The following is a 24,958-nucleotide window of genomic DNA, read 5'->3' as shown; positions in this document are numbered from 1 at the left end:
AAGGCAGAGTGCCCTTCCCCTCGGAAGTTTAGTGCTCCTGCAAGGGCATTTCCACAAGTGTCACATAAAATGAATTTGAGGTCAACTCCCAGAGGCAAAGGCTACAGGTGGAGATGGCCCAGGTTGCCTTCCTGTGGTTGTAACAGATAGGCAGTCATCCTCACTGTCCATCCATTGCCCATGCTCATGTCTTCACAAGGCTTTGGGCCACAAGAATAAAGGGCCACAGGTCTATGTGGGAGCATTTGGGTCATCTTTTCAGAGGAAGTGACATGGTTGTCAGTTGGGCAAGAACTTTGTCTTTCTTTGACACACTGGGGAGGTGACATCATCTCTTGACTCCCTGAGCATTTTCTTCCTCAGGACCCATTTCCTGTTCCAGTGTCCCACCCTAGTCCTTAAGCTAGGGAGATTGTTTTAAAAACCGCAAACTTAACACTACCATAACTTTGGAAGTCAGACACTGGAGGAATTTGCAGTGGAAAATTGGCCACTTACTTGTCCTGGGACAGAGAAGACATGACCTGACGAGCTATCAGTCTCCTTAAGACTCCGTAGTCGTTTGTTCACCAGTAGTCCAGTGACAAGTGGACCGGTTCTTGTGAGTTCTGGTCCAGCTTCAGTGGACAGCAGGCTGGCCCCAGGGGAATGAGACCATGGCAGAGTAGAGAGAATATCGGCTGGGAGAAAGGAGGCCTGGGTTCTTCCAAGCTCTGAGCTAGTTATTTTATTACCGGGGCCCTGTATTAGATTCCTGGGGCTGCGGTAACAAAGTACTGCAGACTGAGTGACTTACACAAGAGAAATTTATTGTCTCGCAGTTCCTTCTGAGGGCTGTGAGGGAGAAGAATCTTCCAAGCCTCTCTCCTGCCTTCGGGTTGTTTACACATAACCTTGGTGTTCCTTGGCTTGTAGATGCATCATTTTGATCTCTGCCTTCCTCTTGAATCAGCATTCTCCCTTGCTGTGTGTCTCTGTCCAAATTTCCCCTTTTTATAAGAGCACCAGTCATACTGGAATGGGGCCCACCCTAATGACCTCATCTTACCTTGATTATCCACAAAGACCCTATCTCCAAGTAAGGTCACATGCACAGGTACTGATGGTTGGTATTTCAATACCTTTTTGGGGAGACAGTTCAAACCATAACAGCTTCTGTGGATTTTGCTCTGTAACATTTGGAGGGTTTGATGAGGCTTGCTCTTCATGCATCAGACTCACCTGGGGAGACGCTCCAAAATACACACATGGTCTCCAACACAGAGGTTCTGATTTATTAAGTTTGGGGTGGCCTGAGCATGTGTATTTTGGGAGTCATCCCACCGTGATTCTGATGTGCACACAGACTGGCCACCGGAGCCTTAGCATTTGTGGAACCCCGTGGTTCTCTGGTAGTGTGTGGCTGCATGCGCATCTCTGAATCCTGACACCTGATGGTGAAACCTCCAGGGGACCAAGCATGTTCAGAGGGCCGGGCTGGGGCCTGCCACGCATTGCCCTGAAAGACTGGGGGCCAAAACAATCTCATCCTTACCCCTTAGCCAGACATTAATTTATTCCACCCTTTTTGAGCCACTAGGACCACAGAGGTGAAAGGCATTGCCCCTAGGCTTCAACTTGCAGTCTACAGGTGAGACAGATAATAATCTAATAAGAGAATTGCTTTAATCAGCACCAGCCATAGATTTAGGGAAAAGAGGCCCCTGCCCCGGGCTCCACTTCTGCTCCCCTGTCCCCTCCTCACTGGGCAGAGCTGAGGGCTGGGCCTTTCCCTCTAGGCCATGTTCCAGATACTCAGGATCCTGGATTTCCTGCCCAAATGATTTCGAGCTGATTCCAAGGCCTGCACGGGGGGGCCTCTTCCCCAGGTGTGTTTCCCAAGGGCCAGCCTTGCTGCCGATATGCTCGCCTCTAACCTCAGAGAGTGGCCAGGTGACCGCTGTTTGTGGGGATGGACGTGTGTGCGTGGAGCTTAGTGTGCAGACTGGGGTGTCCGTGTGTGCCCAGAAGGATGTGCGTGGGAAGAGACGGGGCCAGGGCTGGCTCCCATGGCACCATGTTCTGGTGCTTTCCAGGTCATTAGTGAAATTGTGTTGTAAAGGTAGGAGGATACAGCAAAATTTGTGTAGCAGCTTCTTACACGTTGCTCATAACGTTGAGATGTTTAGAAACATGGCAGGTGGGCCTCTGTTTGTATTGTGGGGCCCCCAAATGTTGGACTGCAGGATTATGACGAATGTGTGTTTAAAGAACAGCAGAAACATGCATTATTGAGGCCGGGGAGGGGTGGCTTATTACTTTCTGCGCCCTTTCAAACCAGGCTTAGCAGAGAGAGAGTTTGGAGGTGCTATATTTGGTGCGTGGACCAGCTGTGGCAGATTAAGCGCCAAGTTTTGTTTCTGGTGGCTAGAATATTTAAAATATTTCCGTGAACAACTGGTCGTCTCGGGTGTGTGTGTGTCTGTGTCCTTCTGTCTGTGTGGATAAGGTCGGGGAAGGTATTTTATTTCTCGTTCCTAGAATTAAGGATCGCATAGACTCCGCCGCCGTACGCAGGAGAGTAGAAATGAGGGGAAGAGTTCATTGCCAAGGCTGACCTTTTCCATGGAGAACTGTTTTGGAGCGCCAAGAAAAACCCACTGTGAGCTCAGCTGGGTGCAGAGCGTAGCAGCCCTCCCCACGCTTCTTGGAAGGAGTATAAGTAATTTGAGACCAAGGAATTCCGATTGTTTTAAGCCTGTAAAGCCAAAATGTCAGCAGGCCATTAGCAGCCCAGAAGGGTGCAATTAATAGATGCCTTCAGTTATCTTTCAGGATGCAGATCGAACTTGCTTCACTGAAGTAGAACCAAGGATGGTAGTGAAGGAAGTGGGGAAAGGGATGAGCTGCCTTCCTCAAGTGCTCCCTCAGTGACAGCGTCTCATCTGCCCTCACTGATTGCTGTTTAAGGCCAGCGCCGCCACATTCATGACCTCGTTAGCCCAGGAAGCCTTCTGTGGTGGGGGAGCGCGAGGTGTGAAAAGGACCTGAGGTGCCCCCTGGTGTTTTGACATGTTGATGGCAAGGTGAAAGTCACCTCCAGTGGAAAAATAGCAGAAGCCTCTAGATAAATACTGGTAGGAAATGATTACTGCCGCTGTCCTCAGTCAGCCAGGATTAATATAGGTCCAAATTCTTGCAGAAGCTTAAGATTTACACCCGTGTTTGTCCTGCCAGTTCTCCTCGGGGAAGTGCCCCTTTCCGGGAGGGGCTGTATCCCTCAGGGTCCTGCTGAGGAAACGAACATCGCTGAATATTTAAAACAGGAAATTTAATACAAGGCATTGTGACACAGCTGAGACGCCGGATGGAATACTGAGGGACCCCAGAGATTGGCAGCAGACAGCCCACTCCCCAAGGGGAGGATCCCAAGGCCTGGGATCACTCTGTGAGCTGGAACCAAGACCATGCAGGCCAAGGCAGAGGGGGTCTGGGAGAACTACCCTGACTACACCCAGGACCATCTCCCCCACTGTCTTCCCATGTGCCACCAGTGACCCCATTGCCCAAACCCAGCCAGAAACCAGCCTGGGAAGTGGAGCCTGCCGGGGGGTGGGGTGAGGGGCTTGGGATAAGAGCAGAGAGCAGGGGAAGGATGAGCACTGCCTCTGTGCACACACAGGCCCGGGATCTGCCCTGGGTCGAAGAAGTGATTTCGATTCTGCTAGCTCTTGGCCAGCGCCTGGCCCTACCCACTGCTTTTGCTGAGCCCACCTTCCTGGCCTAGCTCTCGTTCTGGATTCCCTGTCGCTTGAGTTAGTCATAAATACCCTGAGGTTGGAGTACGGTAGAATTGGAGCTGTTTGCAAGTCAAAGGAACAAGTGGTTATGTGCACAGACATGGCTGCAATGTCCTTCCTCCTGGCTCTTTGAAAGATGCTGATAGTTACAAAATAGCTGAGAAGGTTGAAGGGCTAAGGGAGTTATGGGTTGCAGCTGACTGCAGGGTGAATTTGGATTGCCTGGTTCTCTCGGAAGGTGAGAATTAAAGGGAGGGCCTTGGCTGGCAGGGAAGAGTGGAGTGGATTTTCCCAGAAGGGGAACTGTCCCTCCAGTGCTTGGAAGTGGGGAAAGGTGACTTGTATGTGGGTGTTTCGGGCTAGGATGAACCAGGCTGGGGCCAGAGGTGGCAGGGGGGTGGGAGAGGCTGTTTAAGCGGGGAGCTTTTGACTTGGAGGCTGGGCTTGATGGCAGAACGTGCAGTGCTTTGTACTGGTGCTTGAGGGTTGTAAGGACCCCGGTTCAGTTTTTGCACCTGGATAACAACCCATGCCTCCATTTCCTCAGGGACTCACCGGTCTTTGGAACCCCTGGCCCAACCCCTAAGAGAATCCAGGGACCGAGGGACATACACTTCCTTTGTGTCCTTTCCACTTGCTCCAAACTCTAGAAGTTCTACCCAAATCACATAAAGAGCCAAGGACTTCTTTTCCCTTTTGCAATAGGTGGATCTTGAGCGAAGCTTCACATTTCGGAACTCAAAGCAGACCTACTCGGGGATTCCCATCATTGTGGCCAACATGGACACCGTGGGGACGTTTGAGATGGCAGTGGTGATGTCACAGGTAGGACGGTGGGCTTTTTCCCTCTGAGAAGCACACTGGACAGGTGGTCAGTAGCCCACCCTGGACTTGCTCAGACACAGGGAAGAAGAGAAAAGTGAGACACTTCAGGTCATTCGCTGTGGCCGAACTCTTCGGTTCTGAGTCTGTTGCTCCAGGCACTTCTTTTTCTCTCTCCCATCAGAAGGTGGACGGAGTCTGGACTCTGCCTTCAGGGAGATGGTCTAGATCTGCATCCATTTCTGTCTTGAAAATGCTCGTGATCCTTCTGGAAATTAGAGACACAAAAAGAAGTTGGACATTGTGCCATATTATACAGTTTGATGAGGTTATATTAATAGAAGAGTGACGGCACCTTTAAGATGAAGACAGAACCTCTTCGTCTGTTCTGTAGCATTTATTACATCATTATGGAGAAAACTTAGGTGCCAAGCACTGATTGTAACGTGTATGATGTGGTCACAGCTCACACAGGTGGGTTCCTTACACAGATAATGAAACCGAGGCAGAGAAAGGGAGGAGAGGTCGCTTGGCTCAAGGCATTTAGGTAGGTAGTCACCGAGCCAAGATTTCAAACCCAGACTGACTCCAGAATGAGGGATTTGTCTCCCAGCTTACACCGACAGGTACTAGTACAAGCTCGGGGTCCCTTGAACCAGCTGCTGTCTTATTGCCTGTAAAGGGAGTAGCTAGTGCCCTGGCTTTAGAAAAATAAAAACAAAGTTGTTTGTGGGCAAAATCTTCATCTCACACATCTGTGTCTGCATTTGTGTCCGAGGTTTGGTGCACTTATTCATCATAGATGTGAAATGTCTGCTTCTGATGCACAGAGTATGTGCATCTATTTCTGTAGCTAATGCCTGCCAAGTGAAAAGATAAATCCAATTAGTTGAAAGAGCTTCTTGCTGTGGACAGCATGTCTAACCTCAGGAGGTGCTGGGATTCATTATTAGCCCGTGATTAGAAGGGAGATTTTCAAACAAATTACGAAGTCACAAAATAGAGTGGGGGGTGGTCTGTCTGAGTCCAGGATCAGTTGCCTAGTCTGTCCGCCCTTAGCCCCCAGCGAGCTTTGGGCCAGAGGCTAATAAATTAATTGCAAAAGGAATTTGTATTTTTTGCTCCCTATCTTTTCCTCCCTCCGCTGTGATCAGCCGTTGCTACTAATGAATTATGTGTTTGCGTAAAAATGCATGGAATCAGGGGGCAATAAATAGCGCTGATGAATTCACATATCAGATTACTAGTCCATGAAGAACGGAGAACTTGCTGTGCTCTTCCCACTTGCACAGGAAAGACGCCCCATGAATGAGACAGTATGCACTGAAATAGCTAATCATGTGCGGGTCCTACGAATCTTCCATTGCTAAGATCCACTGAGTTAGTGTCTTGCATTAAGTCGTAGAATTTTAGGAGAGGGGACTGAGAGAAGTTAGGAGCGAGGCCCTGATACAGGAGGAGGAGCCTGGGTTCTGCATTCAGATTCGAGTTTGATTCTGGCCTTCGCCCCTTTTTGGCCAAACGATTGTTAAATTTCTTAAACTTAAGTTTCTTAAGCCCCATCTCTGCCCACGAAACTACTATTGCTATACAAAGTTCTGAGAAGCACATGAAATAATGTATGCGAAGCTCTTGCACAAAGTAGGTGTTCAGTAAACGCTTGCTGGGTTGATAGTCATAGACTTAGGATTATGATTTATGCACTTCCCTCCCTCAAGAATACCAACTGCCTGATGGGTTTAGCTTTTAGCAGGAGATGTTTAGATTGTGAACCCAAAGAAAAGCTTTCAGGTAGAAGTTGAGGTTCTTTTGGGTTGACTAAGCATAACTTTGTCTTCAGGCTGCCCTGCAGGGGCAGGGGACCAGCCCTCTGTGCTGCTCTTGGCCTCAGTCAAGTGGGGGCTGCCCAGGGCTCTGAGAATTCTCCCTTATTCCACCCCCCTGCCTCCTGGCATTGCCTCCTAAATCTTGAATGCTGTGTTGTCTGATCAGATTAGAGTGGAAAACACGGTTTTGTGATTTCCCTAGTTACACTTTGATGTGTTTGGGCCTCCTAGAAGCATATTCAAAGCAAATTAAGCCTGAAGGGCTGGAACACTGGATGCTTTTGTACTGGTGAATCACCCTCCCATATGGAGGAAGGGGGAGTGGAACTCCCTTGACTTCTCGTCCTAATGGTGCTCTTTTATTTCCTAGCACTCCATGCTTACAGCAGTTCACAAGCATTACGCCCTGGATGACTGGAAGCTCTTTGCCGCTAATCACCCAGAATGCCTGCAGGTATGACTCCACCCTGGTTATAAATTACATTTGTTGCAGGGGGAATAAAATCTCTTTTTTTTTCCATTTTCGTTTTATTTATTTATTTATTTTAACATCTTTATTGGGGTATAATTGCTTTACAATGGTGTGTTAGTTTCTGCTGTATAAAAAGTGAATCAGCTATACATACACATATATCCCCATATCCCCTCCCTCTTGCGTCTCCCTCCCACCCTCCCTATTCCACCCCTCTAGGTGGTCACAAAGCACCAAGCTGATCTCTCTGTGCTATGTGGCCACTAGCTATCTATTTTACATTTGGTAGTGTATATATGTCCATGCTACTCGGAAGAAAATCTTTAGGGTTGTCAAAAGGATTTGAATTGGCAGCAGATAGACACACAGAGTCCTAAGGAGAAACTGGGGGAAGGCAATAGTGGTCCCCCAGCCGTTGATCATTGCCAGGAATTTGCCAAGGAAGCCTGTACTGTGTTCTTTTTTAAAAACATTAGGATTGGGCTTCCCTGGTGGCACAGTGGTTGAGAGTCCGCCTGCCGATGCAGGGGACACGGGTTCGTGCCCCGGTCCGGGAGGGTCCCACGTGCCATGGAGCGGCTAGGCCCGTGAGCCATGGCCGCTGAGCCTGCACGTCCGGAGCCTGTCCTCCGCAACAGGAGAGGCCACGACAGTGAGAGGCCCGCGTACCACAAGAAAAAAACAAAACCATTAGGATTTACCTGCAAGGAATATCTTTTTTCCCTTGAGAAATGAAGCGTTCTATCATGAGAACTTGCAGAGGACCTGGCAGTGTTTCCTTCTGGGGAACGGGTCCATTCTAAACGTGCCTTTTGACCAGAAAAGATACCTAATTATAGCAAGTTGTTATAATTGGAGCTGAATATAATGGAGTGGAATAAACAGTATGCCCTCCAGGATGGCTTTAATCAAAAAGACAGATAAGGGCTTCCCTGGTGGCGCAGTGGTTGAGAGTCCGCCTGCCGATGCAGGGGACACGGGTTCGTGCCCCAGTGCGGGAGGATCCCACATGCCGCGGAGCGGCTGGGCCCGTGAGCCATGGCCGCTGAGCCTGCGCGTCCGGAGCCTGTGCTCCGCAACGGGAGAGGCCACAACAGTGAGAGGGCTGCGTATGGCAAAAAAAAAAAAAAAAAAAGATAATAAAAAGTGTTGGCGTGGATGTGGAGAAATTGGAATTCTCCTACATTGCTGGTGGGAATGTAAAATGGTGCAGCTGCTTTGGAAAACAGTTTGGCAGTTCCTCAGAAGGTTCAACATAAGAGTTCCCATATTACTTAGCAATTCTGTTCCTAGTATAGACCCAACAGATATAGAACTATATGTTCACACAAAACCTTGTACACAGATGTTCACAGTAGCATCATTCGTGATAGCCAAAAGGTGGAAGCAACCCAAATGTCCATCAACTGATGAATGAATAAACAAAATCTGGTATATCCATACAATGGAATATTCATCAGTGAAAGCGAATGAAATATTGATTCATGCTACAACATGGATGAATCTTAAACATTTTACCAAGTGAAAAAGCCAGACACAAAAGGCTGTGTACATGATTATGTTTACATGAAATGTCCAGAATGAGCAAACCTGTAGAGACAGAGACAGAAAGTAGATTAGTGGTTGCCTAAGGCTGTGGGATGAGAGGTTTGAGGGTGAGGGCTAAAGGGTGTGGGAATTTCTTTTGGGGTGATGAAATGTTCTAAAATTCATTGCGGTGATGGTTGCACAACTCCAAAAATACTAAAACCATTGAATTGTGCACTTTCAAAGGTGAATTGTTTTTGACTATATCTCAGTAACACTGTTACTGAAAAAAAAAAGCAGTTTGCAGATAACAAAAATCCCAATAGAACACAACAGACTTTGATCCTGGCACACTTCAATGGTTCTACGTCAGTGCCATAGAGGAATCTCTGCATTTAGATGCTTTTCTACATGGTGAGATCATCTGTGATTGGAAAATGACTTCATATTGTACTGCTTTTGAAGTTACACTGGCTTCTTTTTTTTTTTTTCCTGTGCCTTGACTATGTGTGGATTTTGATTGGGGAGAAGGTGGTTTCAGAGATCAAATAGTTCTGGCTCACTAGTGGGTCCTCCCTTTTTGCCGTATTTTATTCTAATGGATTATCTCTGTTTCACCTTCTTCCCCTCTTCTCTGGATGAAGTTTGGGGAGCATGAGTTTCCAGCAGTGCCTTATTCATCAGAACCTTGGCTTTTTCATTACCAAGTGTCCTCATTTCACTTCCCCACTCCCACCAAATTAGAGCTCATTAAAAAGGGAACAGGGTACAAACTCTGTGGCGCTGAGAGAAACTAACCAATCTTGAGTTTCACCTGCTAAACTTTAACAGAAATGAAGGAGAAAATAAAAATGGTAGCAGAACTCAGTGGGAGGGAAAGAATGTGTGGATTTGGGGCACAGGTCAGACCGTAAACAGAAGGAGTGAAAATTGGAGTGAATATGTATCACATTACCAGTCCGCTTACCTTCAGTATCTGAGTTGTAGCTACATTGTTGTGATTTGGGGGGAATAACAAAGGATTTTAAGATATGTCCCTCGTCTGTGGCTTATAGTTTAGAGATATGAATTAGGATATAAACATTATATAAATTTATAGAATATAAATATCTCGTGAAAGGTGAGATGCCGTCTCTGGCCACAATCCCATGGGTTAGTTTTGTTGAGGCATAAATTACTGAAATCCAAAGAGCAGATTTTGAGCGGAGCAGTGGGGTGGGTTGGAGAGCGCCAGTGCTGAGGAGCTTGGGGGAGAGGGTGTCACGGAGGAGACTGTGCTGGCTTCAGGTGTAAGCACGTCCCAGTGCAGATGGGGAGGATCCTTTCGGGGCTCGTTCATTCTCGCACTTTGGGACATTTTGCCTCTAGAATGGAGACGCTGAGACTTGCAGCAACCCGTGCAGGTTACGATTCGCATGTGGTGATAATGTTGCATGGGGAGTGAAAAGGAAAACAGGAAGGAGTTTTGCTTTTTTTTTTTTTTTTTTTTTTGCAGTACGCGGGCCTCTCACTGTTGTGGCCTCTCCCGTTGTGGAGCACACGCTCTAGACGTGCAGGCTCAGCGGCCATGGCTCACGGGCCCAGCCGCTCCGTGGCAAGTGGGATCTTCCCGGACCGGGGCACGAACCTGAGTCCCCTGCATCGCCAGGCAGACTCTCAACCACTGCGCCACCAGGGAAGCCCAGGAAGGAGTTTTATCAGAGGGGTTTTAGACATCTTTCCCTCCTTCCCGCCGCCTCAGCGAGATGCTCAGGGTGATGGCCACGGCTTTGGCATGAGGAACCTGAGCAGACCAGCCACCCTGGCTCCCTTTACCTCTCCTCTCCTCCTGGAGGAGGATTTGCACCAGCAGCTCCACGGTTCCGAGTTCCACGTGGAGAGCTTGAGGAAATGAAACAAGAGCCAGGCACGAGATTCTGTGGCTGAGGTCCAGGGCTCAGGATGTGTGCAGTTTAATGGTGGAAAAGACGGCAGAGTCAGTTTAGGTTGCTGAAGAAGTGACTCTCCTTTACCTCTGCTGCTGCATGTTTCTTGAGCCGGTCCACCGTGTGTCTGTTTGATCAGGGGGAACCTCAGAGGGTCACGGTGCTGTGCCCAGAGCAGGCGCGTGGATGGAGGCAGGGTTACTGTTCGTGTCTTACGCCTTTTGGTTTGTTTGGTACAGCATATAGCCGTGAGTTCGGGCAGTGGGAAGAATGATCTGGAAAAGATGAGCAGCATTCTGGAAGCCGTGCCGCAGGTTAAGTTTATTTGCCTGGATGTGGCCAATGGATACTCGGAACATTTTGTGGAATTCGTGAAGCTTGTCCGGGCCAGGTTTCCAGAACACACCATTATGGTAGGTATGGTGGGACGACCTCCTCTGGATGGGGAAGCAGAGAAAGACGTGTGTGGGGTGTCCGGGGAGCTGTGTTCTCTTCGTAGCTTTTGGTGCCTTCTTCTTAGCAGACTAGTTGAGAATCAGCAGGAAAAGGAGAGGCAGCAGCTATGAAGATCTGAAAACTGGCTCTGCTCTGAAAAAAAATATATAAAATCCAGATCAATGCCATAAGGTGTTGGCTCTTTGTCTCTGCTAAATATCATCAATGTTTCTTACCATGTGAGACCATTAAACCAAGGTCTGTGTCACTGCTTAACAAAGGGTATATTTTTTAAAATGAAAACGTAACTGGCTTTCTGTTTAACATATTTATGTCATCTCTGCCCCAGTCTCCTCTCCAGTAGAAAACTCTGCTGTAAGAGTTGAAATCCACAATGTGAACACTTCAGAATAGTCAACAATTATTTGCAAATCAGTTGGTGTCTTGTTTTATCTAACGTCTTTATTTTTGACTTTTCCTGCCTTTTGGGGGGTATTTTCCTAATTTTTAACACCTTCGCTAGTTAGAATGTATATCTCTTATTGCTGGGAAACAGATTTACAGAAAAATGAACTAGAAGCTTTAGGGTTAAATTTGGGCTTTTGGAAAATCTATATTGTAATTGTGTGTCTTCACTAGTCTTAATTAACATGGCAATTATTGATTGACCCCTAGATAATTTACCTAGCTCTCCTTCTACAAATTTTTTTGAACCCAGTTTTCTCTTTTCTTTTTTTAAATTTGTTTTATTGAAGTATAGTTGATTTACAATGTATTAATTTCTGCTGTACAGCAAAGTGATTCAGTTATATATATACATATACTCTTTTTCATATTTTCCATTATGGTTTACCACAGGATATTGAGTATAGTTCCCTGTGCTCTACAGTAGGATCTTGTTGTTTATCCATTCTGTATATCAAGTTTGCATCTGCTCATCCCAAACTCCCAGTCCATCCCTCCCCAATTCCCCCTCCCCCCACCCCAGGCAACCACAAGTCTGTTCTCCGTGTCTTCCTTTTACAAATTTTGAATTTAATTTCTCCTCACATTTCATCATTTTAAGGAAGTTGGGAGACAGGAATTAGTATTTCTGCTGATGGAGTTGAATCATCTGTTAAGGATTTCCAAAAATTTTAAAGTATTTTTATGCTCTCCAGTCATGTAAGAGGAAAGCATCAAGAATTGTCCCAAGGTCAACCAGCTGTACCGTGTCTGAGTTGGGTGGGAAACAGCAAGATTCATTTCACCCCCCACCTATAACGGTGCTGCCAGCGTGGTCGTGTTTTTGATAATAGGAGCACCGTTTGCTGAATACCCGTGTTTCAGGAGGCTTACCTTTGTTCTTTCTCTTCTTTACAACATCTCTGTCAAGAGTAGGAACTGTTGTCCCACGTTTACCACAGATGAGGAATCCTAATTCCTGATTCTTTGACCGTGGGATTTTCACAAGGTCATAGCCACGTTGAGAGGCGGAGCTGGGATTTGAGGTCAGGTTGGTCAGAGTTCAAAGTCCAGGCTCTGGAGACCTGTTAACATGCTCTGTCCTTGTTAACTTCAGTGATGAAGCTCCCTCCTTCCACTAGGCTCCGGGGAGGCGGGTGGTGCAGGAAGGGTGTGGACTGGCAGGGCAGGGAAAGGGCATCGTGGCCAGTGCAGGGCCTGGGGGTTGCTGGGGTGTGGGGAGTGAGGCGGGGAGGGGGAGATTGACGCAGAGTTCCCAAGGACCCCCGGGCAGCCACCAGTGGCAGGTGCCTCTGCAGCGCCTGCCGGCTGCCCAGGGAATGTGTTCTTGTTGTTCGTGTTGGTTTCCCCAGCGATGAGCACGAGGCTTCGGCGAGGCAGGTGTTTATTCCTCAGTCGTGCTTTGCCTGCACTGAGCCCTGAGGTCTGTGATTCACTTGGAAACCCCCGGTACTCGTATGTCCTTGGTTTTTAGGAAGGTAATTTCTCTCATGGCTCTGGGAGGCATTGGGAGGATGCATTTGTCGTGTTTGGAAACTGAAAGGTATATAACACGGGTGCTGAGTGCTACTGTGACGGTTACACTGCAGTGAACGGAAGCGCAGCTCAGAAGTGGTGTTGGTAGAGGCTGGCGATTCCTGGGTGTCTGCATCAGGGGCGAGGCCTTTTTGCTTCTGGTGCCCAGCACATTCTGGATTTACGTGGACCCTTTTTTCTTGTCTTTCACCTAAGGCAAGCACTGCCACAGATCGAGGGGGGGGAAGCGGGGATGTTTAGAAAATGTCATTGGCAGAAAAGGGTCCTGTGAAGATGCTGGGTGTGAGAAGAGTGTGACAAGTCCTCTGGGCCTTTGCCTGGTGGCCTTCAGAGAGGAAAGGGAATGATGTGTTCTTGGGTGTGTTCCAGGTACTGTGGAAAAAAGGCACTAGCGTGGACCAGGCACTTCTCTTTTAATAATAATTTGTCCTTGTGTAAGATAAAGGCACCTGTTGTACTTTAATTGATGGGAAATTCATCTTGGGTCGAGAAAGTTTTGAGGGTCACGCAGCCAGTGAGAGGTGGGCCTGGGGTTCAGCGCCTGTCCCCAGGGCCTGGCATCTCTCCTTTATACCATGCTGCAGCCAGGCCACCTGCCAGCTCAGGCTCATTGGGATGCAGAGGTCCCTACGTTGGGTCTGGGAAGTGCCTTTGTGCTGGTGGCTTGCTCTTTTTTTTTTTTTTTTAAGAATTTTTTTGATGTGGACCATTTTTAAAGTCCTTATTGAATTTGTTACAATATTGCTTCTGTTTTTATGTTTTGGTTTTTTGGCCCCAAGGCATGTGGGATCTTAGTTCCCCGACCAGGGATCGAACCCACACCCCCTGCATTGGAAGGCGAAATCTTAAACACTGGACTGCCAGGGAAGTCCCTGGCGGCTCTTTCTGATCTGGTCCTGAGGCCATAGGCCCGTGACACCTGATCTGTTCAGATGAGACTAGCTCTGCTTCCCTGGGGAATGTCAAGCCAGCCACCATTGGCCGATCCGCAGCTAGCCACTGGCACGTCCTTGGCATTTCCATGTGTGGCCAGCGGCTCAGGCACCTGCCTGGGTTCTTTCTCCAGCTGTCATGGTCAGACAAGGTTCTGAGCCCTGTGGAGGCCCTGCCTGCTTTGTGCCTCTTCCCAAGAGGCGGACGCTCTTCAGTGTTCCTCACAGGTGTCGGCCATGGGCAGCTGAACATACCTCCTTGAAGCACAAGGGCCCTCTCAGGCCGAGTTACCTGGATTTTGTTTTCACCCTCTTTCTGGAACTGGTATGAACTGAAACTGCGGCAGAAGCTATGACAGGCCTCAGAGATTCAGCCGATGCTTGTTTTTGAGAGTCATACAGTAAACTCAGTTTCTTATGCCATGCAAGGTGGTTATTGCCCTGATAGCATCTCCTGGTCCCTGGTTGCATGGGTAGGTAAAGGGACACCTTTGTGGGCATGGGAGAAGGCTCTGGCATTAATGTTCCAGCACCTTCTATCAGGTGTTGGCCCCCAGGCCAGATCCAGCCTGCTGACCTCTGCCTTAGATCATTCTGTAGGAAGGATTTTTCTTGGCAAAAGGCCTCAGAGGAGCTGGTAGAAAGTGGGTAGAGAAGTTATTGTTTCATGGGTATGAAATTTCAGTTTAGGGTGATGAAAAAGTTCTGGAGCTGGATATCGAACTTTCTTTATAAACCTTACAGTGACAACGATGGGTGGGTCTCATCAGTCCCGCTTTATAGCAGGATATATGCAGACTCAAAGTTGAAGCTATTTTCTTAAAATTTCATGGCGAGTGGGAGGGCCATCATTCAACCCCAGGGCTTTCTGAACTTATTTTGCCATAGATGTCTGGGTCTAAAGGAAAACTGGAGGACTTGGGGCTGGTTCTCGCCCAGAGGACTTTTAAAAATGCTACAGAAGTACTTGAAAGGTTTTGTCCCTTTTTATGCCTTTTCCCTGGACCCTCATACCTGTCTTGGACACGGACGAGCCAGAGGGGCGCCTGGACAGTGCTTGGCCTCCCCAGGAAGAGGGGTTGCCTAGCGGAAATCTCCACTTGCCTGCTTTGGGGCCCGGCTGAGGGTCTGTAGCTTCTGTTTTGTCCTGGCTGCCCGGTCATGACTGAGCCGGGTCTGCTGCCGCGTGCGGTCACGTTCTGGGCCTCTGGTATCCGCTGCCCACAGGAGCTGCTTCAGCCAAGATAAGCGGACTCCTTGCTAATCACTCCCTGCCAGCTTCCCCCACCCTGAGCCCGCAGGCTGCCTGGGCCACGGACTGGGCTTTCCCCGGAGCCCGGCGGCGCTCCCCTGGCCCCTCTCATTTCTGAATTTGTCTTTTCCTTTCTGCCCTTATTTTTGCCCTTATTTCTTGGTTTCAAACTTGGACAGATTTTGTTCCTGCAAGTGGACACTCACCATCCTCTCCTGGTCATCTGCATTCTTGTTGTGTGGTCCTCAGGCTGGAAGCCTTTTGTAATCACTCTGGGTTTTTCCACGCTCAGCCCTCTCTGCCGTGACTGCGTCTGACCACTGGTTCAGGATCCCGCAGGCAGTTCAGGGGACACGGGGACACCTGGGGGAGCTTCTGGGCTCTTTTTTTTTTTTTTTTTTTTTTTACATCTTTATTGGAGTATAATTGCTTAACAATGGTGTGTTAGTTTCTGCTTTATAACAAAATGAATCAGTTATACATAAGTTCCCATATCCCCTCCCTCTTGCATCTCCCTCCCACCCTCCCTATCCCACCCTTCCAGGCGGTCACAAAGCACCGAGCTGATCTCCCTGTGCTCTGCGGCTGCTTCCCACTATCTGTCTACCTTACGTTTGGTAGTATATATATGTCCATGCCTCTCTCTCGCTTTGTCACAGCTTACCCTTCCCCCTCCCCATATCCTCAAGTCCATTCTCTAGTAGGTCTGTATCTTTATTCCTGTCTTACCCCTAGGTTCTTCATGACATTTTTTTCTTCTTAAATTCCATATATATGTGTTAGCATACGGTATTTGTCTTTCTCTTTCTGACTTACTTCACTCTGTATGACAGTCTCTAGGTCTATCCACCTCATTACAAATAGCTCAATTTCGTTTCTTTTTATGGCTGAGTAATATTCCATTGTATATATGTGCCACATCTTCTTTACCCATTCATCTGATGATGGACACTTAGGTTGTTTCCATCTCTGGGCTATTGTAAATAGGGCTGCTATGAACATTTTGGTACATGTCTCTTTTTGCATTATGGTTTTCTCAGGGTATATGCCCAGTAGGGGGATTGCTGGGTCATATGGTAGTTCTATTTGTAGTTTTTTAAGGAACCTCCCTACTGTTCTCCATAGTGGCTGTACCAATTCACATTCCCACCAGCAGTGCAAGAGTGTTCCCTTTTTTCCACACCCTCTCCAGCATTTGACCTCATATGGTTGTACCTGGTATGTTCATCCTGAGCTGATTTGAATAATTTATTTGGTGTAAAGTAGGCCCTTTTAAAATCAAATGGTTTGTAGGAGGCATCAGGTTTGGGTGGGGGGGGGAATCCACAATGAGAATGAAACCTTGTAGGGAGCTTAGAGTAGCTTCTTTTAAGTGTTTTATTTTAACTTATTTTTATTTTTAATATTAACTTTAATTTTATTTTTAAAATATATTTTGAATTTTTAGCAAGTCAACCAGGGAGGAAGAATGAAGGCATCTTGTTTCTTGGGTTCCTAAGTTCTTTTTTTCCTTTTAAAATTTATTTATTTATTTATTTATTTAGGCTGCATTGGGTCTTCGTTGCTGCGCGCGGGCTTTCTCTAGTTGCGGCGAGTGGGGGCTACTGTTAGTTGCAGTGCGTGGGCTTCTCATTGCGGTGGCTTCTCTTGTTGGGGAGCATGGGCTCTAGGTACGCGGGCTTCAGTAGTTGTGGCTCGCGGGCTCTAGAGCGCAGGCTCAGTAGTTGTGGCGCACGGGCTTAGTTGCTCTGCGGCACGTGGGATCTTCCTGGGCCAGGGCTCGAACCTGTGTCCCCTGCGTTGGCAGGAGGACTCTCAACCTCTGAGCCACCAGGGAAGTCCCCTACTAAGTTCTTTTTGAGGTTCAGAGTTCATGCTGGTCCTGTGCTTAAGGAAAAACACCCTAAAAAAATCACATTTAATTATAGAAGTGATGCAATTTCTACTGTCAAATCCAGGAAATTGTAAAGAAGAATGATTAATAACAGTCAGAATATTCCTTTACCTAGATGTAATTTGTCAGCATTTTGGTGTATGTTTTCATCTACACCTATGCTTGTCTAACAAAATTGAGATCTTACTATTTCTTTGTTTCCCCTAACATTATACTGAAAGCATTTTCCCATGGCATCAAACCAATCTTGAAAACATCACATGGGGCTTCCCTGGTGGTGCAGTGGTTGAGAATCTGCCTGCCAATGCAGGGGACATGGGTTCCAGCCCTGGTCTGGGAAGATCCCACATGCCGGGGAGCAACTGGGCCCATGAGCCACAATTAACTGAGCCTGCGCGTCTGGAGCCTGTGCTCCGCAACAAGAGAGCCCACGATAGTGAGAGGCCCGCGCGCTGCGATGAAGAGTGGCCCCCGCTTGCCGCAACTAGAGAAAGCCCTCGCCCAGAAACGAAGACCCAACACAGCCATAAATAAATAAATAAATTTTAAAAAAAGAAAACATCACATGGATGGGTCATAGATTGTCGAACCATTCCCATTTCGAGGACTATATTTGCAGGTTTGCACTGTTACAAATAATGCATCTTTGTAGTTAAATCTTTGACCTTATTTGTGATTACTGCCTTGAGAGAAAATCCTGGAAGTTATTGGATCAAAGGATATACATACTTTTGCATTTCCCTACATGGACAAATTGCTTTCTGGGAAAACTTGTTCTGGAGTAGACATTCCACCGGCAGAGAATGAGTGTCTGTTTTCTCTTCAGTGTTTAGTCTTTATAATCATTGATAATTTAAGTGAAAAGTGGTACCTCGCTGGTATCTTCATTTAAATTTGATTACTAGTGAGGTTGAACACTTTCCCTATGTTTTTGGCCACTTTTATTTCTTTCATTAGTTTGTTCGTGTCCTTTGGCAGTTATTCTGTGAGGTGGTGGCATTTTTCTTGTAGTTTTGGAAGAGCTCTTGTAATGTTAGTGACTCTTTGTCATAATTGCAGATATTTTTCTCTACCAGGTTGCTGATTAGTGTTGTTGATTATATGTATGAGTGTGTGTATTTATATGTACACAGGTTTTTAATTTTCATATAGATGGATCTATCTTTATATATATATTTTTTGTTTTATGTTTATTACAAGTATTCAAAGTTTTCTTCTAAATCGGAGACAACTTTTAATTTAACTCATTAATCCATTTGAAGCTTATTTTGGTGAAAAGTATGAGTAATAATCTGTACCTTTTTCCAAAAGATGCCTTTCCCCAGCTCTGTCTATTGAAATACTCTTCTTCCCTCAATGACATATAAGGCCATCTTTATCATGTACTGTATTCTCATATGTTCCCGTCCTTTTTCTGGGCTGTCTGTCATTTTCCATTATCAGATGCTGTTGGAATTAAAGTAACTTTGAGCCCTCCTCACTGTCCTTTTCCAAGATCCTTTTATACAAAGTTAAAAGTCACTTTGTCTAGGTGGAGAAAGAAATATTCCCTCTGGGAATCAATTCAGTGAAAAGACACTTGGGGGCTTCAATGCCAAAGAATCAGTCGCACAAGTTAGGGATGCATTTCTCAAAATAAGACTTTGTATAGTTGTGAAAATTTAAACAGGCATCTTGCCAAGTATCCTATGTACCAGCCGAAGGATCCACAGGGCAGTGGGTTGTAATAAAAAGGGCTATTTTTGTGTTCGCAGACTCCTGCGGTGAAAGAACATATACTATTTTCAAACCAGAGGCATCCTTCTGGTTTTTAGATTCTGCCACTTCCTGGCTTATGTGTTTACTAGGACCACAGCTTCATGTTGTTCTGCAAATGATGTACATTCCAGTGCTGTTGGGTTTGTCTGCCCTTTCATATCTCGGTGGGAACCACTGACCCTAGAGTGGGATACCCAGGTATTTTCCCAACTGTGAGATGACCAGTAGTTCTCTAATCCTGGGTTCCATAGAAGTTCCTCAGGGCTTTTACAGACTGTGAACAATAAAGATTTTAATCAGCAGAGAGTGTTTCATTGCTTATTTTACGTATTTGGGTTCTCTGTAAGATTTTGTTTTGTCCGTCACTGATAGGTTCAACAAGCCCTGACCGCGATAGTCTAAGGTCTCTTGGAGTTCTAAAGTCATGTAATTCTGTAGTTCCTCATGCTGTCAGCTTACGCAGAGGTAGCCCCAGGTGTCCAGTTCTGTGTTCTTGTTAACAGAGAAGAAAGGAAACCTGGAGAATACTCCAGCCCACCGATTTCAGGCTGAAAGTCTATTCAGGGATTGGTCCATTGTTTTCTCCCATTTTCTCTTTACGTGGGGCTCCTCCATCACTTATCTTTGTTCCACCAGGAGTAGTTCATGATCTCAAGCTGTATTCTTTCTGTCCCAGGCAGGGAACGTGGTGACGGGAGAGATGGTGGAAGAGCTTATTCTTTCAGGAGCAGATATAATCAAAGTGGGCATTGGACCAGGTAAGCCTTGCTGGGAGCACAGCAGGGGCTGTGTGGGTGGGGGGTGGGGAGAATTGGGATCAGGGGCTTGGAGGGACCAGAGATGCCCAGAAGGTACCCCATGAATGATCCATGCACAAGTTTAAAGCACACTTCTTTTGGAAGTATCATTGAGCTTCTGATCAGAAGAGGCTCCTGAATAGAAATATCATTGAGCTGCTTTCTGATGCCTCTGGGGAAGTTCTGAATGAACTTGAATGTGGTTCGAATGAGCTCTTGGTTTCAGAACATTAACGTGGAAGAAAAGAATGAGGTCTCATGAATGATCCCATTCACCTTGAAGAGGAAGGTGAAGGGTGGAGAATCCATGGGGACAAGTCTATGTGAATGTTCGAGGGACCCCAAACATTGCAAATAGGCATGCAGCCGTGAGGTCACATTTGAACTTGACCTGTGGCTTAGGCGGTTATCATCTCTGGCTCCTCACCTGGTACATATCCATCTCAGATTTTGCAGCATCCTCCTGGGCCTTCTCTCCCAGGATTGCCATTGGCATTTTGAACTGAGAAACGAGGACGAAGCTTTCTATCCTATACTGGGCGGTTCCATTTTCTCTTGGGGCCACTTGATGCTGGCCTTCCCCTTTGGCCAGACAGGAGCATGAGCTTCTCTCTCTCTCTCTCTCTCTCTCTCTATATATATATATATATATATTTTTTTTTTTTTGCGGTACGCAGGCCTCTCACTGTTGTGGCCTCTCCTGTTGCGGAGCACGGGCTCCAGACACGCAGGCCCAGCGGCCATGGCTCACAGGCCCAGCCGCTCCACTGCATGTGGGATCCTCCCGGACCGGGGCATAAACCTGTGTCCCCTGCATCGGCAGGCGGACTCTCAACCACTGCGCCACCAAGGAAGCCCCTTCCATATTTTTAATGTCTTCATTGTCAGGTTTTAAAATTCCTCCTTGCACATCCATTATTAACCAAACACTAAAACTGAAGAGAAGGAAAGAACGAGATACACTTTTTTTGAAAGAAACCCATATTTTATATATTTATTTTTGGCCGTGCTGTGCGGCATGCAGGATCTTAGTTCCCTGACCAGGGATTGAAGCCATGGCCCCCTGGAGTGGAAGTGTGGAGCCCTAACCACTGGACTGCCAGGGAAGTCCTGAGATACACATTTTCATTTGGGAATAAAAAATAGCAAAGATTTTTTACAGGTATCGTCCACCCAGAAGACACTACCAAAAAAGGAAGCAAATAATAAACCAATATGAGAAGAGTCTTTGGGAAAGCACTGCCGGGACGCCGAAGGCATCGTTGCATTGTGACCTGGCACCGTGGTCAGCCTTGAGGAACTGGGGTGGACATGAAGAGACTCCTGGGGAGGGGGAGCCCTGTACGCTTGTGAAAGGCCCCGAGCGTTTAACACACAGGGAGGTTTTCAAGATTGGCTTAGGTGAGTGGCAATGTTAAAAGCCCAATCTGTAACCTTCTGAGCAAGAGGAAAGGCCCCTTTGGTCTTTACTGGGTGTCTGTCATTATTGAAAAGTCAGAGAGGATAAAGCCCGGTTCTTGCTTACAGGGCGCTCTGCCCGCTTAGAATGGGCTGTAATAGATGAGGCTTGTGATAGAGTCGCATAGGCTGATAACAGACCGGGAAGGCTCTTTTCCCCCAAAGCAGAGCACGCACCAGTCACCTATTTGCTCAAGCGTATTGAGTGTCTCCTAGCTGCCATCGTGATGCGTGGGTGCTGTACAGGATGTGAGGCGTGTAAGTGGTCTTCTTGGCCCTCAGAGCAGCTCCTGATGTAATCTTGAGCATTCAGCCGCCCTCGTGTCCTTCCCAAACGTCCTCTATGTACACAGTCTCTTTCCCCTGAAGATTTATTGTCCTTCCACTGTCGCTGTGTGCCTCCCAGGCTGTCTGTTTAGAACAGGCGTGACTGAAGGGAGTAAGAGGCTTTCTCTGAGCCTGATGTATTGGAGCCACTTCTGTAAATTTATTGGAGAGGATGTTTACGTTTTACGAATTCTTCAGCATAAAAACACTAGGTACTGTCTAGATGACAGCATTAAAAAAAGTTCATTATGGAACAACTCCTGGCACTTGGGAAAAAGCATTAAAAATGCACCCCTCGCCCCACCCCCTGCTCTGGGCTGGTACCCAGTTTCTCCTTTCAACCTGGGGCTTAACCAAGACCACTCCCACACCTTGTCCCTCACCTGTACAGAGCTCCAGGCCGCTGCAGCTGAGCCCCTGCCCTCCGTTGAGGATCTGGCAGATGAGTGGGAAAGGGGAAAAGCGAATTCTGAACCAGAACCAGAGGTTATACAGCTCCAGTTGTGCCTCGCACAGTGTGTGCCTGGGTCAGGGGTCTCTTGGTCAGGAGAGAAGGTCATTGGCCCCAGGGTAGTGAGTGGCCCAGGTAGTGAGTGTTGTGAGGATAGACAGAAAGAGGCGGTTCTGCCCTGCAGCTGGATGCTGGAGAAGGTGGCTCCCCAGTCCTGGTTTCCCTGCTGGAGCCAGGCCTCAGGGTGTAGCTGTGGTTCTCCAATCCTGTCCCTAAAGACCTGCCCCCTCCCCCGGGAGAGGTCCGTGGGAAGCTGAGAAGCCACTGGTGGTGGTGGGGAGCCTCGCCCCCAGGGTCCGGTGGGAGGGAGGAGTTCACGCCCAGCTTTTACACCGGCCCCAGGGCGCCCCATAGGCGACACCACCAGACCTGCAGGAGGGACCGAGTGAGTGAGTGGTGAAGCCGTAGAGACAGGGACGTGGGTGACTCATTCATTCTCGAGTTCACGCATTCTTTCTGTGCCTATTTATAGTGCCCTTATTATGTTCAGGGCTCTGTTCTCAGCTGCTGGATTGACCACACTGAATATCCATGGAGCTTACCCTCCAGCAGAGAAAACAGATCCTCAGTTCTTACGCAAATAATGATTTAAATGCTGTTTTTGAAATGAGGGCTGTGATGAACAACTTCCCTGCGGCAGTGACATTTAAGATGAAGCCTGAAAGATGAGAAAGGGTTGGCTGGACCAGGGGGTTGGTGCAGAGGGGAGCGCTCCAACGAGAGAACACCGTGTACAGAGGATCCCCGAGGTGGGAGGAACTGAAAGGGCAGCGTGGCTGGAGCCTGCTGAGTAGGGGCGGGAGGAGGGGGGGGCAGGGCAGGGGCGACAGTCCGGAGCTCGATCCAGGTGGTCTCGGGGCGGGCGCTCGCCTGCTGGGAGGGAGGGGGAGACTTGAGCAAGGGGACCTGTGCTGGAGAGGCCCCGTGCCCTTGGCGTGACGCGGAGTGGACCTCCCTGGGCTAATACTCTGCAGGCAGTGGACCAGGACTGGAGTTGACTGGGGAGGGCAGAGGTCTAGGGGATGAAAGCATCGAGGTGGCTGGTGTGAGTTGTGCAGTGGAAGCTGACCTCAGAGTCCTGGCTGGACTGGGCGGGAGATGGACCACGAGAGGGTGGGGACCGGGAGGCTGGGGCATGGAGAGCACAGAGCCGAGTCAGAGGGGGGCTGCAGGAATGCCTGGAGCGCCGGCTCCCTTTTCTCAGGGGCTTATTGCAAGGCTGGGCGTTTTTCATCCCTCTTGTCATTTAATCGCCCTCACAGCCCTATGAGGTCAGTGCTTTTATTTTCATTTTACAAGCGAGGCACCGAGGCTTAGAGAAGTTAGTAATTAGACAAAGGTTGAAGGTCGGGGAGGCTCAAGGTCACGGGAGGCATCTGAAGGTCCCTTGTGGTTGCGTGGAAAGTGAAGGAAGGTGGGAAAGAATGGAGTTTAAGGATGGAGGGTCAGTAAGTGGGAGCTGATGTCATAGAAGAGAGTGACAGTGACAGGGTGTAGGGTGGAGTGTCCTGGACAATAGCAGATGACGGTGATGAGGCCCCGAAGGGATCCGAGGCCAGATGGTGGCCACCTCCATCGAGCTGTAGGGCAGCCCCGTGGCTCCCCTCCCGCCACTGTGGAAAGTTCACCCCCAGGAAATTGGGGCAGGGCTGTGTGACGGTGATGGAGGCTCGTTTTGTATCCCGTTCTGCTCGTTCATAACCATCTCTCTCTGGGGTCTCCCTCTTCATCCATCCAGGTTCCGTGTGTACCACTCGCACCAAGACGGGAGTGGGCTACCCCCAGCTGAGTGCTGTGATCGAGTGCGCAGACTCGGCCCACGGCCTGAAGGGGCACATCATCTCGGTAAGTGTCCAGGTGGGGCTGGTGGAAGGGTCTGGAGCATCTGAGGAAGGCCCCTGCTCCCTGGCTGCCCTTTACCTTGTTGGCATCCTGTGGGCTCAGGAGTGGGCCAGGCACACAGTCACTGCATTTGGTGACGGTCGACCCTACTCCCTATGGATTCAGCTCGAGGTGGTGGGTCCATGACGGGGGGGGGATATGTGGGGAGCTTTGAGAAAATGAGAGGGCCACGTGTTAGCTTGCTGGGGCTGCCATAGCAAAGTACCCCAGACTGGGTGGCTCAAACAAGAGAAATATATTGTCTCACAATCCTGGAGGCCAGAAGTCCAAGATTAAGGTGTCAGCAGGCCATGAAGCCTCCAGGGAAGGCTCTGTTCCAGGCCTCCCAAGCTTCTGGTAGTTCCTTGGCTTATGGCACCAGAGCTCCAGTTTTTACGTGGCGTCCTCCCTGTGTGCGTGTTTGCCTTTGTGTCCAAATTTCTCCTTTTTATAAGAACGTCCGTCATTTTGGATTAGAGGCCCATTCTACTCCTCCAGGGTGACCTCATTTTCGCTGATCACATCTGCAGTGGTGTCATGCTGTCACCGGTTACCGTGGTGAGAGCAGATTGGGTAGGATGTTGGGGGCAGAAGTTAGATTTCTGTGGGCGGAGAGACGTATGGGAAGGAGGTGAGCAGAAGCAGAGTCAGTGATCATGAAGCTTCTGGAAGTACAGCACCTCAGTACTCAGCCACGAAATGTCAAGGATTGAATGAATGTCAAGTTTATCCTCAATTTATCTATTATCCTACTCCACCTTTATCAACATGACCATCATTCACATAGTTACCACGTCTCTCCCCTTCTAGATGAGATGCTCAGAATAGGACAGAACATGTCAGCTATAACTGGATGGACTTGGACATAGCTATGGCTTCCACTTATGTGGGTGATGCATACATGTATATTATATATAATTATGTATATTTAATATATATAAATTCTGAAGTGGTGGTGTGTTTTTAGTGGTGCTGTAACAATGAACTCACATTGAATATAGTAAATTAAATCTTCAGACCTTTTCACTTGTCTAGGTGCTAAGCCAAGCTCCCATATTAAGTAATTGACAGATTACTTTGTAAAAAAATCCAGATGTAGTAAATTACAGATCCTGGTGGAATGATCTCTTGTTGATTTTGGCTCAGCATTTCAGCTGGTGAGATTTGATTTCTGGACCTGCTTTGAGGGTATAATAATACTCTTTAAAAATCCCCATGTGCACACCATCTCACTTGAGTTTTACTATGGCATTGGAGCCCTGCAGCCGTTGCTTCCCCGCATGTGACTTGTTAAAACCAAAACGAAGATCTAGTTCTTTGACTCATGGTCCAGCGCACACTTTCTGTGCTCCTTCCAGTTC

The 24,958-nt window shown here is 47.9% G+C and overlaps 1 protein-coding gene across 1 annotated transcript in view; it reads left to right on the top strand.

Moving 5' to 3' along the window:
- The first annotated feature begins 4,564 nt into the window (after positions 1-4,564).
- The window catches only part of GMPR (guanosine monophosphate reductase), a 38,460-nt gene continuing 18,066 nt past the window's right edge, over positions 4,565-24,958 (top strand). Inside the window, exons 1-5 of the mRNA XM_081245989.1 lie at positions 4,565-4,604; positions 6,798-6,881; positions 10,591-10,764; positions 19,300-19,381; positions 23,455-23,561. Of these exons, the coding sequence (XP_081102115.1) occupies positions 4,584-4,604; positions 6,798-6,881; positions 10,591-10,764; positions 19,300-19,381; positions 23,455-23,561 (468 nt within the window). The 5' untranslated portion in view covers positions 4,565-4,583. The remainder of the gene's footprint in view (positions 4,605-6,797; positions 6,882-10,590; positions 10,765-19,299; positions 19,382-23,454; positions 23,562-24,958) is intronic.

This window comes from Mesoplodon bidens (assembly GCF_964165515.1).
Source record: "Mesoplodon bidens genome assembly, chromosome: 10".
In the NCBI taxonomy this organism is placed as follows: domain Eukaryota; kingdom Metazoa; phylum Chordata; class Mammalia; order Artiodactyla; family Ziphiidae; genus Mesoplodon; species Mesoplodon bidens.
This window is presented reverse-complemented; position numbering and strand designations above follow the sequence as displayed.